General features: G+C 32.8%; 1 protein-coding gene across 1 annotated transcript; it reads left to right on the forward strand.

The window, feature by feature from the left end:
• Positions 1-1,964: 1,964 nt before the first annotated feature.
• LOC144834866 (uncharacterized) lies at positions 1,965-18,827 on the forward strand. Its single transcript, XM_078689833.1, has 2 exons — positions 1,965-2,230; positions 17,682-18,827. Exons 1-2 carry the CDS (start codon positions 2,120-2,122, stop codon positions 17,940-17,942), a joined length of 372 nt encoding a protein of 123 aa, XP_078545959.1. The 5' UTR covers positions 1,965-2,119; the 3' UTR covers positions 17,943-18,827.
• The last annotated feature ends 1,065 nt before the right edge of the window (positions 18,828-19,892 follow it).

Consider the following 19,892-nt stretch of genomic DNA (forward strand, 5'->3'; position numbering starts at 1 on the left):
CTTTGGATGAAAAAGAAAAAAAACCGATAATAATCAAAATTGCTTGTGAGAGCAATCTTGACGATTCTTTAAAAAAAAATCATTTTACTTAAGAAATTCACCGAAACACTCTACAAACAGTGATAGAGGACTGCTTTAGTTGACATTTTGTGACGCTGCTACAGCACAGGGGGGACAGTGTTAGTTCTTGCTACTTGTTCACCGGCAGCCATCGACTCTCGAGCTAGAAAATGTAGCAACAAGGATTAAAACAACACGGATGTTTTCATATCAACTTTTTTTTTCAATTAGTGCAAGCTAGAGTGATGACTCTTTCTACTTATTAACATATTTAATGCCCTAATTCTAATAATGTAATATTAGTAATAATGTAATTTTAGTAATAATGTAATATTAGTAATAATAGTAATACTGTAATATTAGTAATAATGTAATATTAGTAATACTGTAATATTAGTAATAATGTGTGAAACACAAGTAGAAAGCAACGGCTTTATTTGATTAAAACTAGAAATATAACTTGCCTGACAGACCCATTACCAATTAATATAACAATAATAAGTAAGTAAGTAATAAAAGTTACAATGTTTAGAATAGACCACGGGGATTTTCTACCAAATTTATTCAATTGTCAACACGTTAGAAAGCAAATAGTCGTATCAGTAACGAAACTTGGAAATACCATCCATTTACATGTTTATAATTATTATTTACAAACTCCGGGGGTTGTGGACTATAATAATCAAACAGATTATTATTTGATTCAATTTCGGTTCAGTACGTTAACATGCAGAAAGTTGAAATGGTACAAACAAAGCTTAAAATAACAATGCACAATATCTGTAAAAGTATCACATGTGGAAGAACGTAAACATTTTTAAGCAAAATACCAAAAATAGCGTTTACAATAATCATAAGTCGGTTGAACGGAAGGTTTTTATAAAGTTCATGCGCAGCACTACCTGAAACACTGTATCTTGAAGTGTGAAAATAAAACAACACATGCTGGGAAAAGTTTTGTGTGTGTACTTTTAAAAACTATTCATGGCTTAGCATGCAAATCGGTAATGGCATTAACTCCCCTTGCAATGTCATCATCCATCGCGTCGTGTGTGACTTGTCAAATTTGCGTCTGCACTACACACACTTGCGCTGCGCGCGTCCTAGAGATGAATGGATCATCATCCATTACGTCTTGTGGTTGGTCGAACTTGCGTTTGCGCTTAATCAACAGCGCTGCGTCCTAGGTAACCAAGCTTTAAGCTTGGTTACCCAGGACGCACTTGGCTTAACAAGGATTAAACGCAAACAACGCGTGACTGTTGATAAGAGATCTATCTTCTGTATTGAGCTTCGCCCATATTAATCTCTACTAGACACGCCCTTGTCAATAATGATTCTTGTATCGAATTTTTAATAAATAATCGTCTCATGTGCTGTGAGTGAATATTTTTGTATGTTTTAGTGTTTATGTTTTGTTTATTGTGAATTTTGTTTACTTTTGCATGTATTGCCTAATGTTTTCTTTCCCTTTTTTCAAGTATGATAGTAATTGTTTGTACGTCAATCAATAAATTATTCAATCAACTAATTGCAGGACGTGGATATTATCAAGATTCCAAACAATGAACTAATGAGCAATCTTAATAAAAATGCTAAGGACCAGAATTATGCCTACGCGCCTACAATCCCATAATTGGTATTAGCGAATCCATATATTAAAACCTTCGCTCCCACTTAAGGCATTGAACATAAATCATGACGTCACTACTTGATCATCACCGTATTAAATTCAATAATCAGTTCTTTTTTTCAAAAGCTAATGAATAAAAAAGGCCAGTGTATATTAGTGTTTTTTTTCAATAGATATTCAACTGTGATTAGGCGGTATAGGCTTGACTGTTCCAGACGTTGAGTAGGGCTAATTAGGTTTGCACAATAGAAAGTGGTTTCGCTTATATTAGGACTTGTGAAGCAAGCGAGCAGCAGACGACAAGCACTGCCAGCAGACGACAGACATTCGTTTTATTTTTCATACAAATTCAAGCGGGAAAGATCGAGACAACGAAACTAAGAGCATTGAATTCTCTCTTCATTTGTATAGTTTCTTTTTATCAACATGTCGCAGGTATTGGCTGGTACCCTATTGCCATTATTACTACTCGTATCATGTATCTACGCCAGGAGCATCAGTCCTTACGAAAAACAACAAGTTTACGACATTTTACAGGTACGTGAAATACTTTTTGAAATTATTTTATCAAATTGTTTAGTGTTTTTATCATAAAGGTCTACACATTTAGATTCATATTGTTCATTCATTCGTTCGTTCATTCACTTTGTATTGCCAATAAATAGGTAGGTAACATCAACTTTTAAAATGACAATATGAGGTTAAAGAAAAAGATTGCTCTTGTCAAGTTGTAACCTAAATGTCTAATTTCTTGCATATTATGTATAAGTATAATAAGCTCCGTATAAATTTATTTTATTTTAACGATTTTACACTTTTTATACATCATTGTCTCGTCTGCCCAATTATTGGATACATTATGTCTGTTGCATCAAATTTACAAAAAAAAAAGTTTCTATATTAAACATTGAATATATCAATGAATCACCCTTAAATCAATCATTAATTCCGTATTATGAGTGCAATATTTGGTTTTGGTATTGAATTAATCATTTGAAAATGTTTAACATAGATACGACGCACATCTGGGAATAGGGAAGTGATAGTAACGTTATATAAAGAACCATAACATTAGAGACCATATAGTAATTTAGATGGAAAACATAATGACTACAGTAAGCACACCCTAGTGAGTTAGTGTCTACAGATAATATCATAACGTTATTGCTACTAGTCGTGGTAAAATGAGAAATAAAGGTCTATTCACACCTGCTCCGTTCAGGATCCGGCTCAAGTGACGACGTGCAGGCTTCGCGTCAGATTGCGCGTGAGTTTTGATTATCGTTTTCACCACGCGCCACGCGAGTAAAAAGATTGGCTCATAGCCGCGTGAAGCGCCGGGAAAACATCAAGATGCGATTCTATTTGTCGGAGCCGGACCGGACCAAGTGTGGAAGACGATTTACGTATTTTTTGTATACATATCTATAGCCTATATCAACACATGTTTCAACGTGTTTCTAATAGATGCTAACATGGATTTTGTAGACTTCATTATGCATGATTCGTTTATCCAGATTTAACGATATTTTATAAATATTTTTTTAGTTTCAGTAACATTGATTTCTTTTGTACTGCCGCATCATTTCATTTTTTTTCCATTCCTGGTATTTCAGACACAGCTTTGTCGAAAAAACATTATTGTGTACGCTATGTTTAGGTTACCAAATCGTTTTGTATATTATTGAAAAGTATAGGTCATTTTGAGTGTGCCTATTAGTAATATTTTATTTTATTTTTGGTAAAAAATCATTAGATACTTATCTTACATAAAACAATAATTTTGTATTTGCCAGTACTAAAAAGTAGCAAAAATATATAGCAACTTATTAATTCGCTGACACAGTCGGGCACCAGTGCATTAAAATGATAAAAATGGTTATACATTTCGTGATCATTGCGTGTCTTTATTGATATACGTTTCTAACGCATTTTGCAAGAATAATGATTTTATTTTTTATTATATTCAATAGTATGATCTTCAGATCACTGTGTCTTGTTGCGTTCATTCAGTGATATACTGTATTTATTCTTTTTTATACGCGCGCGTAAGTATTGCGCGTTTTTTTTTATCGACGCGACTTGACTAAGGATATGAGCTATAACGTTGAATATGGTCGCTTTATGATCTTCAGACCGTGTCCTGTTGTAAGATAAAACCGACTTAAATATCTAACTTGCCTTATAAAACCCTGTGTAATGTAAATCTTAGTAATGGATATGAAATTAATTCAGATTGCCGCGTTAAGCTGCCTGAGTTTATGTAAATAAATCAGCCAGACTACATACAAGTAAAATAATACGTGAAGATAGGTTTTGACACTCGAGATGTGAGGAGATGTGTACCCATCAATATACAAACCTTCTTATGCATACATTTTAAAATGGTAAAACTATGCTAAAAGAAAAAAAAAGTAGTTCGATTTAATCAAAATACAGTTATTTTATCTATGACGAAATCGTTATCGATCAGGCTAAAATTTAAAATGAATTATATTTTAATCAAATTTCATTTAACAATCAATTGATAAATTCAAATTTAGAATTGAATAGATTTTATTAATACGATAGGGATGCCGGAACCTTTGAGTGCCAATAGTAAAAAGTATTGAAATTGGGCATAGGTATAGTAATGAGATGTATCCGACAAACATACAAAGTAAAATTACTGTAATCAAATGTGTGGTGGTTGTACCACTTTGAAGACATCTTAAATTACCATGTAATGTAAGATACTAAGATAGCCAACAGCAAGATCAAAAGTGGTTTTATATGTGTCAAGATATTTTAAAGACATAATTAAATTGCAAACTATACCCAATAGCTGGAAGAAGTATAATACAAACATTGAAATCGTAATGTATGGAACGGAAAAGGAGCAAAAAACAAACATGTTGAATTCGCGGCGATCATTGTTTTGTATAACTTATAGAAATATGTATTTCTATAGTATAGAAATACTAGGTTGTATTCACACTGAATGCCACGGACGAAAAATTAAGAAAAAAAAATAAAGACTGAATTATAAAATGTTAGGCACACTTTAGGATGGCATTCAGGCACAACGCAACGTAGTATGAAGTGTACATAATGGGCAAAATAACCAATAAAGTGAACAGTACACATTATAAATCAAACAAAATGAAAGGAATGATTATTAGGAAACAGTAAAAGAATGTTTATTGCTGCTAATTTCCAAGAATAATGTGTCATGTATTTTTTCACTCGCTTTAAGGTGTAGCTTAATGCTTCTTTTCTGCTTCAGTATTTTTTATTGTATGATAGTAGTTTGTAATGATAAATTGTCATTTTAAACTCGTGTTGACCGTTTAATAGGCAATTAAGGCCCCCTGCCATTGACCAACGATGGATAATATGTACTAATTGAACGGATCTCAGGACGCCAATGTATTATGCGTTATTTAACAGGTTTGTGACACATTCAGTAGATGTTTCTCGTTGATAGAATAAAGCTCCTTTCACATTGCGTCCGAATTCGGTCCGGTGCCCTAAGAAAAACATCTTAGAAGTGGGTTCAGTGGTAAAACATGGGATCGTACGATTTGAATTCGTACCTGATTCGGACTCGGAACTCGGTGCGATGGATCAAGAAGCCATTTATTTGCTGAAATCGTACGATATTTTTCTTTTGACCAATCAACAGTGAGCATGAATAACCGAGCTTTGCTCTATTATTCCCCCTCCCCCCCCCCCCCCCCAGTTTAATCAAATTAGTGTTAATTTATTATTATGAACTTAAACAGAAAACATTTTACTTTGATTGATTGATTGATTTACCTGTCCTATATGGTTCACATTTGTATCAATACAATATCATTAATGGGAGAACTATCCTCTATGATAGCAATTAGTTATCGATACAATCGAAGAAGAACCCATTGTTCCATTTAGCAATACAATAATAATGGAACAAATAAAGAAAATAAAGGCTTTGAATAAACTGTTGTGTTAGGCCAAGACATTACAGACACAGATGTCTTGTATATCTGTGTTAATATTACAAAATGGCTGCAGTATTGTTGATACTAATAACTGTAATCAATAACACGACGGACAATGGATGTTTTTTCTGGCTTTAATCAGCGTCATTACGAAGATTATACCCGATTTGTGAATTATTAATTACAATTTCAATGACCCGTACCATAAAAATTAATTGAAATAATTGAAATGATAGGTAATTAGAAACGGCTAATAACAACAATTATTTACAAATTATTATCATGTTGCCATCAGATAGAACATCTATGTCGGTCCAGTCGAGAGGGCTCGAACATTTTGATACCGATTACTAGGCCTATATCATTTTTTTTTTTTCCACTGATTTTGTTTTTAATCTACACCTATTATCCTTAATGCAACATGTTATTAAAATTAAATGTATAATGTAGATTAATTGTTCGTCTCCTAGGAAGACTGGGAGAGACAAGTGTGGAAAGAGAAATTTATAGTTACGATTGTCTTTCTCTATGGATGCGAGTGACGGCAGTAGCGAGGCACGAATAGTGTTAATAACAAAGTCATTGTTGAGAAGTAGAGAATACATTCTATATGAAATAGCTAAAAAATATGAGCTATATACAAACACTACGTGAATTTTATTCTGCGTATTGCTAACATGTTTCTGAGCATGCGCGTAAGACTTTCTTTACTCGACAGTTGCGAAGTCGAGTGACGCGTCGTGAACATTTGCTAACGTGATAGAAATTGTTAACCTCAATAATGAAACGCATTCAATACATTGTCATTTATTCTAATTTCCGTAGTATATTATAATTATTAAAATGCCTTAACGTCAGTTACCAAATCCGCTCGAAATGTATGTGTGCGGTTTAATGCCAGAGGCTTGCCGAATTCAAAGAGCATGTCATGGACATACGTACATGGATTTGTGTTGGCATTCATCGTGGTCTTAGTAAAGTAACTTATTATGCATGTTAAGATTAAATTAAAGTAGACCTACCAATTGCATGTGACAAGTGAAAATATAACAACAGACAAAGGATAAAACGATTAATATTGAAGAGCAGCAATCAACAGCAATTGTGGCGTGTATGGATTGAGTAGTTTTGGCGCACTTGTCTTGCCATAGGGGCCAAATTTTTTATTTATATTTTATTTTATTTTATTTCTTTATAAAAATATAATACAAAAAGCAGCAAAAGCTGAAAGCACTGTATGAACATACTAAAAATATAAAAACATTATGGGCAGCACATACAAAGAAAATCAATACAATTAAGTAATAACAAAAACTATATAAAAATACCAATAAAAAATAGACAATTGTAAGATCCTATTGCACAAAAATGTGCACAAATAGAAATAACATCTCTTCCTATCACATATAGCTTGCTTATAACTATTTTTATGTAAAAATTACTTTTCTTGTGACATTGAACACATTTTAATTTTTTTTAAATGAGCGATATAAATGAATAAACTATTATTATTGTTCGATTCTATGTTATTTGTGAGACAATTTGCTTCCTTACGTGGACAACCTTTTTCATTTGTTGCATCCCCTCTTTTGAACAAACCCCCCTTTCGTCAAACTTTCTCCCACTTTTGATTTGTTTAAAATTAATTTAAACACTTTTTTCAGGATAAATGCGCAATGATCTTTGTTTTGAATAAAAAAGTGTAGATTTCTAATAAAGCTGTATAACGCGGTACATCGTTCATATCACCCTTTTCCGGCTAACAAGCTATAATTTTTATTTTACAAAAATTATCAAATTAATTTGAGAAATTATCAGATTAATTTGATGCTATAAACCAAATGCCATGGCTATTTGACAATGTTCTTTTTTAATTTAGAATTTTTCTTTCACTTTTAATGATCCCAATGGAATCTAAATCTTTGATGCAAGGAATAATTGGGTCTCGTCAAATCTATGGTGATTTTTTTTTGTATAAGGGCCTGTATGTAGATTCGAAATATAAAAACAAACAAAACGTTAAACAGGCTATTTTGAGTTGATTATACTTTTATACTCATATTGTTCGACTTTCACAACATATGTTTCAACAACCACATTAATAATTGATAGCATAATGGTTTAAAACAATTTCCCACCTCCTTTATTTGCGTAAATTGTTACATTTACACTATTTTAAGGATAAATGAATATATTGGCACTGTTGCTCACAAGCGTATACAATGTATTCTCCCGTGGGCTGGGTTAATGCATTTTATCACGTCTATTGAGCATTAAGTCTTTTTTTTGAAAAATAAATGTGTACTTTAAAGTTTGATGAAATAACTTAGAATCTAAATAATCTTTAAATAATTGAAGTGGTATTTTGCAATGGGCATCACTTTTTTATCTGAATAAGTAATCGGTTATGAATAAGTGAGATGTTTTTTTTATCAAATAATTTCTTTGTATCCTAATTTATATACAATAGTTTAAAAAAAAGAAAGTTTACTCCTAAATACTAAATATAGTTTTGTTTAGAGTACTGTTCAGTTGGTTTTACAGTTTCGTACTGTCAAATAACGTTTAACATCTTAAGCTAGCTCTGTTTACACTATCAAACTAGTTTGACAAAAAAAGTGTAATGTTCCCAATTTGTTTTCAATAGTTTTATTTCAATATCGGTTTGTAAAAATTAATTATCAAATTCAGGTTTGTTACCAAATGTTATGTTCTCTTATGTTTGTGATCATAACAATAGATATTATTTTATCTTGTGTACCAAAATCGTCAAGTAAACACAAATCCCTTGCAGAATTTTAATTAAAACGTTTTCGATTTTAAAACTTATTCTGTAATTTCTCTATTTAAGATTACCTGCTGTTTTTTGTCTGCTTACTAAGAAACTTTCTTACTTGTCTCAATTGTATATTAGGTGCTGGACAATACTATACGTGTGTTGTGGGTGATCCTGGTTACTAGTGCTTGACACGAAACAGCCCTACAGTTCATTGTCTCTAGACATGATACTGTGTGAGAATGTGCTGCATAACCGATATAATCGATTTACCAAATTACAGTACTTTATGTTAGGGTGTTAATTAATGTTGTTATATCATTGTATTGTTAATAATACAGAAGGCCGATCCGCCAAATGTGATGGATGTCAAAGTTGATCAATCTTTGCTTGGTGGTCTGTCGTTTCTAATTTGTCAACAACTTGTGTGCGCGTTGACAATACGTTAAAGTGTGTTTGATTTGATTTTATAACTTACAGTAAATCAAACTTACATTTCAAGTACTTAATTCTAAAATATTGATATATTCTGTAGTAGGATTAGGAAACGTTGTCTTTCCTGCATGTACAAATATTCTAGTCTTATTAAGAACGAAATAAGAAAACAAAAATACACACAAGACTATAAATTGGGATCGTTTATTGCCTTATCTTCCCTTTTTCACATTGTCGCGCGCGTGTTCATGCTATTAGGCGCAGTTTAAGAACACGCGCAAGGGAAGTTGACCAATCACAGTCGACGGATTGGATTAGCCATGATTGGACTTTGTACGTACGCATCAATACTTATCCACGCGTATATATGTGCGCGTCTGAATAATTTGTTAAAGATTTATATTTTATAGAAAATTGATAAACTACAAACAAAAATCATAGGATACAAATAGAGATATTGTATATTTTGTTCCAAAATATACAAAGGTAATGGTTTGGATTGCAAAAGTCATTGTATTGTACCCGATTTACAGTAGTAGTTGCCAACATTGATTTTGAGTATTGACTATTAATAATACAGCCATGTTCGTATTAAATCTTTCCGCACGACATTATAAGAAGGCTATTTTATTACGTCGGTCCTTATGAGGCCCTTGAAGTCAATTAATAATATTGCCCAATCACTTGAGATTTAAAGAGACAGTCAAGTGGTGTTTGGAGGCAATGCATCACATAACGCGTCATACAAAAACGTAAACAAAGGTAGTGAAAAGGATTATCACGAATTGACATTATCCTTACAAATGTTCCGTTTATTCTAGAAGCAAGTTGCAAGTGAAGTAAATTAAAAGTCTAAATTCAGTAGAACATATTAAGGGGACACATTCGGCTCCCAACAAATTGTCCACTTGACGTAACGTAACAGCTTTAGATTGGTTCCCACTCGCGACGCTTCTACGCAACATAATGTTCTTTCAGCTAGCACTGTTGCGTCGTCGGTTCCCACTTGTGATTACGCAATACAACACTTTGCGTCGATACGTCGCTGCGTTGCGTTGCGCCCGCAAGTGGAAACCATGTTTTAGGCTCAACGCAATTTAGTTGACAACTCACAAGCGACAGTTCGAATTATCCATCACTTCGTATCAATAAAAATTCCTCGCATACATTTCCTGTTTGTACACTGTCAAACTTTATATGACAAAAAAATGCCCATATATGGACACGATGATGTCGTATCACTACCATATTAGGACATATCACTACCATATTTGGGCATATCACTACCATACTTGGGTACATCACACTTTTTTTGTCAAACTAGTTTGATAGTGTAGACAGCTTTAAGCATCATCCTCAATGATTAACGCATCTTCACAAAAACAAAGGTCTATAATGTTAATATTGTTTAATGCTTAAGCGGATGATATCAGCGAGCCCAAATTAATGTATTGTATTAATTGTATTCTCCGCCCTGCATTCCACTTCTCCAAATCATTTAAACAATATGTTTATTCCGAATTTTTCTATTCACAATTACCCTACACGTTCTAGAACTAATATACACATACCTATCCACAACACCAATTATTTTCAAAACAGTATTAGATACTCCGGTCCATCAATGATGAACAGTTTACCACCCCCAATTACAAATGCTGTTTCAATTTCTTTATTTTCCAAAAAATTAAAACAACACCTAATGTTAAAGTATTAAAAAGACAACAATCGAATGTCGCAATTTGATTTATGCTGCTGAACATTGATCTACTGTGGTTTTTGAGTTTTATTTTCTGATTCTACAATTTGATTGATCTATTTTTTATCAATTTATTTATTTATTTATTTATTTATTTTATTTATTTTTTTTTAATTAATTAATTTATTAATTTATTTTTTATTTTTCCTTTTCTGTGCGTTTTTTTGTCTTGTTTGTTTCTCTTTATTTCCACTCTTATTCAATTATCCATTTTATTTGCATAGGCATACCCAGCACAAGATTTCCTCATCTTCTCGGGATTATGCCTTCCTCCATAGCCAATTTTCTTAAATTCACTTTTCTGTTGTTTTATCCAACAAACATCTATTTCATTTTTTATATTCCTTACCATTTTTGTTTATTATTTTGTACTGTATTGCTATGGAGGAAAATAAATGTCTTTTGAAATTGAAATTGAAAATTGAAAATGCGTCAGTACAAGAACAATCGCATTAATATATTAATTACTAATATCAGTAATGTGTCCAATAATAATCAAAATAAATAATACGTGAATTTAAGTGATAGTTAGCTTAACGTGCTCCTTGTGCTTTCATTACTTTTAATGATTACCTAGGTAAATTAATAGAAAGCAGTAAATTAATCTCCCAATACTCTCAGGCTAATAATAAAAGCCACACTTCAGGTGTATCATAACGCGATCAACTTCATATCGCTCGCTGTAGAACCTGCTTCAACGTACTGTGATAATGACGCCGGTATCACGGCATCACCATCAAGTGTTATGATTATTGGAATCATCAACCGTGAATTTAATCGCGTTACCAGTCTTTTTGCGCGGCTGAAGCCTAATTTTTAATAATGATCAAACATTTGAATGAACAATGCGAGTAAAATTCGGGCACAGACGTAGTTTTACGATTTCTAGGTTAGTGTGAACAATGCGAGTAAAATTCGGGCACAGACGTAGTTTTACACTTTCTAGGTTAGTGTTAAAAACGCGAGTAAAATTCGGGCACAGTAGTTTAGACAATTCCTAGATTAGTGCGAACAATGCGAGTAAAATTCGTGCTGCAATTAATCATAGTATTAGAAAATGCTAGGTTAGTGTAAAAATATATCAATAAATATGAGATTGTTAAATGTGTTGAATTAGCAAATAATGCAATGTGAAAAGGGTTATTATTTAGAATGGACAGACATCAATATACGCCCACAATTGAATAGAATAATCCAAAACAGACATGTTCGTCAAACATTATCGAACAGTAAAGCAAGCATGTAAGTGGGCACTAATCAATATTAACCCTCGAATTTTGCTCGAATAAAACACACAGAAACTTATAATATAGAAATAATTGCCATTTCAATCCGCTTTCAATGTTTTAAGCACAAAGTTGTTGAACCAATTTCTCCATGGTTGAACGGTACTTTAAAGTTTGATATCAATAAAGACATTCTTCTCCTAGGTTAATGCAATTATATATATTTCCTACTCCTACGTGTGTAGAATAATACTGGCTATAACATCTAGTACGTGTTTTATTGTTTCCAATTGTGGGTAGTCATTGTCTGTATAGATTGCCTATAATTTTAATAAGTGGTCGTATCGCCTACGTGATTTAACTGCTGTTTATGATTTTACCTAAGACAAGAACAACAAAAAGTTTATATGAAACAAACTCACCACTTGTGATGCAACGCATCGATTCTGTGTTGTCTTATTGCCCGTAATTAATGAATTATTGCACTGAAGGCGTGTTGTATATTAAAAATGCATTTTCGTTTTACCAATTACGTGATCTCAAACATTATTTTAAACTAATTACATTTTTTCAATCTTTATCCATTCAAAAAACAAAAAAAGGCACCGCCAATAGAAATCAACGCGCGCGTACGGAAAGATCATCATTTGCACGCGCGCGCACACACTTATCAACGTGTGTACGCACATGTCAACTTTGTGTTTCTTTTTTACCGACGGCTATGTTAGAAATCAATAATGACGAAAACATTACGCAGGAAAATAAGATTGCATTAAGGAATATGATTGGATAAACAAACAGTATTATTGTTGAATGTTATTGCAATAAGATTCTAGTGATTCCATTAGTAGTTGGCATAGAAATGTTTTCCTTTCTCTCATTCTCTTCAAATGTTTTTATAGGTTCGAAGAATGTTATTTAGAAGTTGATATGTCATTTATGTAACATAGTATAATAAATAGTACAACATGAATTGTAGGTTATTTTGCCTTCCTAATTGACGTTGTGATTGACGTGGTATTATTTATCGAAATGCAATGCCACATATCCGTTGCAAATTAAATGGTTCTAGCACAATGCCTTAGAGTGAAACAATATTTACGGCACTGAAAAGTCGTTTTGGTACAGTTTTATTTCCACGTTCCATTAAAATTATCACAAAAATGATTCTGTGAATATATGATGAGTGACTATAACAGTTACTCGGCCTGAGGACGAGAACGAAAGTCACATTCTTCTCACTGATGATTTCTGTATAATATTCAAGCCGTAGCTCCTTACTCTTATCCCTACCATGCCAACTCCCACTCAAAGAATCAAATAACATACAACATAATATGAGCATTAAGGTACAATCAAAATGTATTTCATTCGTCCCGCATACCAAGACATAGCGACCTGTTCGCACGCGTACAAAAAACGACTCTGTCGCTGTTGTTGTTATTATGGGATGCAGAAATCCAGCGTCAAACTCATAGCTAGTGGTGCCACACACATTATATTTTGTACATTGCATGCGCTAAATTACAAAATAAAACAAAAATAATTAGTTCATTATAAAAAAAACTGTTAAACGTCCCATTGAACATTTTGTGTCATAAGAATTATGTTGATGACGACGCGACCAACGACTTGGTTGACCATCGGCCCAGGCCAGTGGAATAGCACCACCACTAAAGCTCTGTCTATATTATCAAACTTTATGTGACAAAAAATGTGATGTGCCAATATATGGACATGATGATGTCATATCACTACCATATTTGGGTATATCACTACCAAATCACCACATCACACATGTTTTGTCAAAATAGTGTAGATAGAGCTTAACAGTCGGATACGACCCATATGCACGTTCACTCAAATCGAGAAGTCCTACGAACATCAAATCGAATGAGGCGTTGGCGTGCGTTGGTGTCGATTTTCAAATTGACACTGGAAGGGACTAATAATAATAATTATTATTATAATTCACACCAATGAATAATAACCAGGAGTGAGAATAGGATAAGAGCCCATTCTACACTCACTCCATAGAGAAAACTCTATACGTCGTAAATTCGCTAGCGTTGGTTTCGTTGAATAAATTTATAAAAATGAATTAATTAAATAGATATAAGTTGAACAGCAAGCAAGTGTGAAATTTGAAAAACAAAATAAGGTTTTTATTAGCAAAGTAAAAATGAAATTACCTCGTGCATCTCAAGAGGAAACATTCATATTGGAACATTAATTTATGAAAAGTGGCAATGTAATTATTTATTTTTCTTTTCATTATTTGAAAAACAAAATTTGAATTTGCGCAATAAACACTACCTTCAAAATACCATTCGCAAATAAGATATTCAAAATAAAAATAGCCTGTATTTGCCATACACTAACACAGGTATTCAAAATAAAAATAGTCTGCATTTGCCATCCGCTAACACAGGTATTCAAAATAAAAATAGTCTGCATTTGCCATACGCTAACACAGGTATTCAAAATAAAAATAGTCTGCATTTGCCATCCGCTACATAGGAATTTAAATATGTCTATTGTGTGTAATTATACTGTACTATCAGGACAGAGTGAAATGAATTTGTTAAATTGTAATTTCACTCTTCCCTGGTAATACTGAGGATCATCTTAGAGAATTGGTCGAATATGTATACCGGAAGTGATGAAATAAAATCGTTCATATATACAGTAATTAATTATTGTTTTTGGCTTTACCTTTGTAACACTCCGCAACATTGATTATATCGACACCGCTGTAACATTATATCCCATACATAATAGCCAATAGGCACGCGCGCGTAATAAAATGATGAATGATATTTTTTACTATATATAACACTTAGTTAATATCTTTTTATTGCCAATTTGTTTTACAGGAGTGCCTGCCAACGATGTTAATGGCTTTTAGCCCTATTTGAACAGAGATAATTGTGTAATATATCACTGTAAATTCCCACATGGTATTAAATTAAAATTTTAATAATACAGTGTTATAGTGTTATTTTATTAGTAAGATACATTATTTCGGTAGTGTACAAGGTACTGCATGTTTACTCTGGTGCATTGCATGCATACGAGTTGATGTAATGGTCGTTACATGATCCTTGGTCTTTCTACAGGCGTTTATTGAACGTGGTGGCTTAAAGCAATGACTTAAGCGTAAGTTTCGTTGTGAGAAATAACTGTCGTTATATATCACCGTTATAGGCAGGTATATAGAAAAAGTAATAACAATAGTGTGTTATCTAGTCACCTTGATGTGATAAAAGTAATGTGTTATAAAAGTAAATATAAAAGTTTTAAGCTCTGGTTATATAGTTACCTGTATATCTGACATGCGTAAACCTCGTAACATATAAATAAAAAAGGCTTTTAACTCACTAGAACTCAACAATACATTAAAAACATTTAATAATTAATATATCGAAAAATCTATATATCCATAAATGATGAGCATAAAACGAACATTAGAACCAATCAATCTTGTTCGACATTTTGATATTAAAATTGGTAAACTTGCTTGCAGCAATTTTACTGGGTAGGTCTGTCTCATGTTCCATTACTTAATTGTCAATAACAATAATAATATTTAAACCGGCAGTGTATATATTTTTTTCTTTTCAATTATGTGTTATTGTCCTCCATAACAACAACCCACCCTATTAAATACATTCATCTGGTTTCGAGTAAAATTAACTGAAAAATTATGAGGCCATTCCAAACAGTGGTTTGATTAGAAGTTGACAGTATGTCAACGAAACGTCACTAAAAGATTTATACCATTTGTGTATGTATTATTTGATTCAATAAAAAGTAATAATTTTCCAGTAAACGACCACCCTGTCGAGGGATCACAGCACATAACAAATAAAAACAGGAAAATAAATAAATGAAAATGTTCAGATTGAGCTCCACAACAATAACAACAAACATATGATTGATCTGAAACAGCTCATCACCAACAATGAAATCAACTTTGATTTTAATAATTGTATTATTACTAATTGTTCACAGTTTTAACGCAAATGATTAACCTGGAGTTGGTTTGAAAAGCCATAGTAATCTCAGAGAGACGGCTTCTTTGACAATAATTTTGTTAATGAAATAAAAAGTAGTAGCGATGTAATTACAAATAACGTAATACCAAGGTTGGTAAGCACATAAGCTATCAATAAGCTAGAAATTGGCATTAGACTTGTATTAGGAATATTGTTGGTAAGACACCGTAAGCCTTGTTATGATATGGGTTGCTCCTTCATCATTTGAGCCAGTTTTGAAAATTGCAATTGAAGTAAAACAAATAGAAATGAAAGACCGTTCAAGAAATAAATTAATATTTTCTAACATGCAAAGTCTTATTAACAGTCTTTGGAAGTGGAGTTGTTCTATCATAAGAAAAAAAACATGGAATCTGACAGGATTTGCACCCAGGACCATGGGATTATTGGTAGCCGAGCTTCTAAACCACCACGTTACATTTCATTTATTTATTTAACAACATATTTATCCATGATTTCACAATCATTCAGTTAAAAGAAAAACCTGTTTTTCATTGTGGCCCTGTCTTGGATACGAAAAAAAGTGTATGTTTAGTGAAAAGAAATGAGATCGATATGTAGCTTAAAGCTCTGTCTACACTATCAAACTTTATATGACAAAAAAATGTGATGTGCCCATATATGGACACGATGACGTCATATCACTACCATGTTTTTTTATTCGTTTATGTCAAACTAGTTTGTAGAGAGCTTTAAAGAAAAGTGATTGTTGGCGAATATTAAATTTCATTTGATTATTCCATATTGTTTTGCACCATGTACTTTATCTTTATTCTATTATTGTAAAAGCAGTCTCAACAAATAGAATTACTGGTATAAAAAGCATGGCGTTGAAAATCTGTCACTAATTTAGGCTGACAACAAAAAACTTCCTATTGAATTCAGACATTTTGGCTCAGTCTCTTTTAAATTGTATTACCTACAGTGTAACGCGGTTACATTTTACACATTTAACACTTAAGCTAATGGACAACGTGAAAGAAAGAAAATCCACTTATAGGTGAATATTTGAAGAAAGTTGATTAAGAAAGTGACAATTAATAGCTGAATCTCTTTAACTGAATTTGCCCAGTATCATAAGCTGAATTCCGTGATACAACTTCACGTGTGAAACAAATATACTATACCCTCAAATTAAACTTTCATGATCACATGTGAAACACATGAGATGCTGTATTACGGTATTTTCCTGTGATATCTGTACACATTATGTGGAGACAGCACTAAGAATCGGATGAGATAATTATGGTTGGCAAAATTGCTTTGTTTGTAGTTTCAGACAAGATGCTTAATGCATGTTGGTTTTTAACTTCAGATAAACAGGTTTAAATGTCAAAGGTTATGTAACTAAGTCTATCCAATGGATAAAGGGCCAAACCCATGTTGTTGTTCTGAATAAGTACAATATAAGAAACTTGTCCACACGCACCCGATTCTGCAGCTAAACACAATGTATACATTGTCTCCACATACGAACCTAGTGACAGTGATAACATGTATTAAAGTACTTATACTCATATCTAGCTGACTGTCAATAGTCGGTTAGAATCTATCTACCTAATGACAGCTCCAGAATCGGTTGAACATACATACATGTTATCTATTAATTTGTTGAAGTATCACCGGTAAATTGGCGGTAACGCCATAGCTCGACAAACAATATTACGCGCGCGTTCAAACGCTGATAGTATAATATCAATTTTTGTACGCAGAATATGTTTGGTTAAAATAATATTTAAATACATTTTAAATCTTGGTGTTCTTTTTTTCAGGATCCAGAAGGAAGAGAGTTAGTTTCCAATGAATTGGGAGAAGTATTGAAAAGTCGACTTTTCGACCTTGTTCGAAAACTGGCAACATCAGAATTAGAAACCCAAGAAAGGCCGGTTGAAGACGAAACGCAAGATGTAGTGCAACAGTTGTTCCCGGATGAACCAATAATGGTCAGAAAATCTCCGCGTCCTTCTAATTGTATACCGGACTTCTGGAAAGGCAGGGGGCGATGCAGAACCGGTCGAAGTGCAAGATTATAAACTTGTTTTTTTTTTCTTAATTTACATAATATTAAATAAATTATTATACATCCAGCGTACGTTGAACACTACCAACATTGTTTGTACGCACTGTCACGTGATGCCTTGTAGAAGTTGACCACCAGTGATAGGTCGTTTCTGATCAGTATGGTTTAAGGTGTAAAGTCATTTTGAACAGGTGTTTTATCTTGAAAATGGAGTATAATTTTGAAAATTAAAATGCAAGATAAGTTGTTTAAACAATGAGTGTAAGGTAATTTGGCCTGATTTTGGATACTGTACTTCAGATATGAGCGACTTTTCGACGTACCATTCGACTTCGCAGCTATCGAGCCGAAAAGTCATTCTGCGTACGCTTAGAAGTATATGCGCGGAATGTCTGTTAGACTCAATAGCTGCGTGGCCAGGTAGATATATATTAAACTTATTAGATTGATTTCTTATAAGAAGCATAATACAACTAGAGAATTTGAAGAAAGTACTGTTTTTTGAATTCACCAAAAGTGCTACTTACGATGTCTAGCGTAATACGTGTTTACAATGGCTAACGCTCGTCAGTAATGTCACGCCATGCACTCTCATTTTCTTGAAGTTAGTAAAACAAGTTCTAGATTCTTCACACTTAATTAGTCTCTTGAGTTCTGTCTTAAAACATGAATAATGTAAACAGTTTGTGTTCATTTGGGGTCATTAATGTACAAAATTAAACACATTTTCTTCGTTAACGAATTCGCTGTGTACAGGTTTAGTTTTCAATAGTGAAAATTATTTAAACAAGATATTTTATTAATTAACAAGTAATAATTGTAAAATGACCTCATTTAAATATTGTTATATTTTCAAATGATTTTAAATATTAAAATTATATTATGTGCGAGATTTGAACAGTTTTGATTCGTTAATTTTTTGTCTATTCTGTTAATATTTTACAGTACCATACCGCTGGTTACTCTCCGGTGTATGTGCATTTTCGAGTAAACCTCGAGTAAATTACTTAACCTGTCACACGCTAACAGTATCAGAAGTTTATTTACCAGTATAATTTGTGTTATTTATTGTTTGAGAAACGTTTTAAATGTTGTCCCTTTTTTCAATTTTCCTTGGTGTCCTATAGCGTAACTTGAAAACGTACCAACCGTAATTTAATAACGTCTCAATTAAACATTCAGTGAAATGATTTAGTATCCTTTTATTAAATTTATTTATTTATTTTATATTTTCCTGTCGTATGTAAAATTCGATAGCAGAAATATAGTGAAAGTTGGAAATAGAGAACAGAAATGGATAGATTGCCTAAGTATGGTACTTTACGAATCCGGCCTACTTTCTAGTTCTATTATTGTGATATAATGTAAGGTATTTTATGGTATGCTTTATAGTATTATGATGTGTTGAAAACACGTTTATTATACTCATGGCAGAACGTGAATGTACTCTTGAGAATTTACAAACTACTGTTTAGAGTGAAGTTCCAGGGTTAGGCTTATCTGGAAACTTTTACTACCTTTTATAATCAACATATCTTGACGTCACATGTCGTAAGAAACGCGAAAGGATAGGAACACTTAAAGAGTGGATTGACAGATTCCACAATATGAATAAACTCCTAGACCTAGATAAATATTTGTCAACCAACAAGAACATTCCACTTTATCCGCCGCCTTCGCTAGTCCACTCAGCCATCCTACAAAGAATCAGAGTGTATCGCAGCTGGTAAAACCGCGGCACAAACGCCCCATCAATATTGTTATCAAAGTTACAGCGCGCGCGTTATTATTTGAAAGTGATTGGTGCAAACGGCTAATGGATCGGTTGGATGGTTGCCAATTGAATTAGGTTCCTTAAAAGAAAAGGTGCCGTGCGCAACACTACAACTGAATTCAATTATGTTCAAGACTGAAAACATTGTAACTAGTTGTTTATTGCATTACCAGACATTAATAGAAATAC

Source organism: Antedon bifida, chromosome 2 (assembly GCF_963402885.1).
Source record: "Antedon bifida chromosome 2, ecAntBifi1.1, whole genome shotgun sequence".
Classification (NCBI taxonomy): Eukaryota; Metazoa; Echinodermata; class Crinoidea; order Comatulida; family Antedonidae; genus Antedon; species Antedon bifida.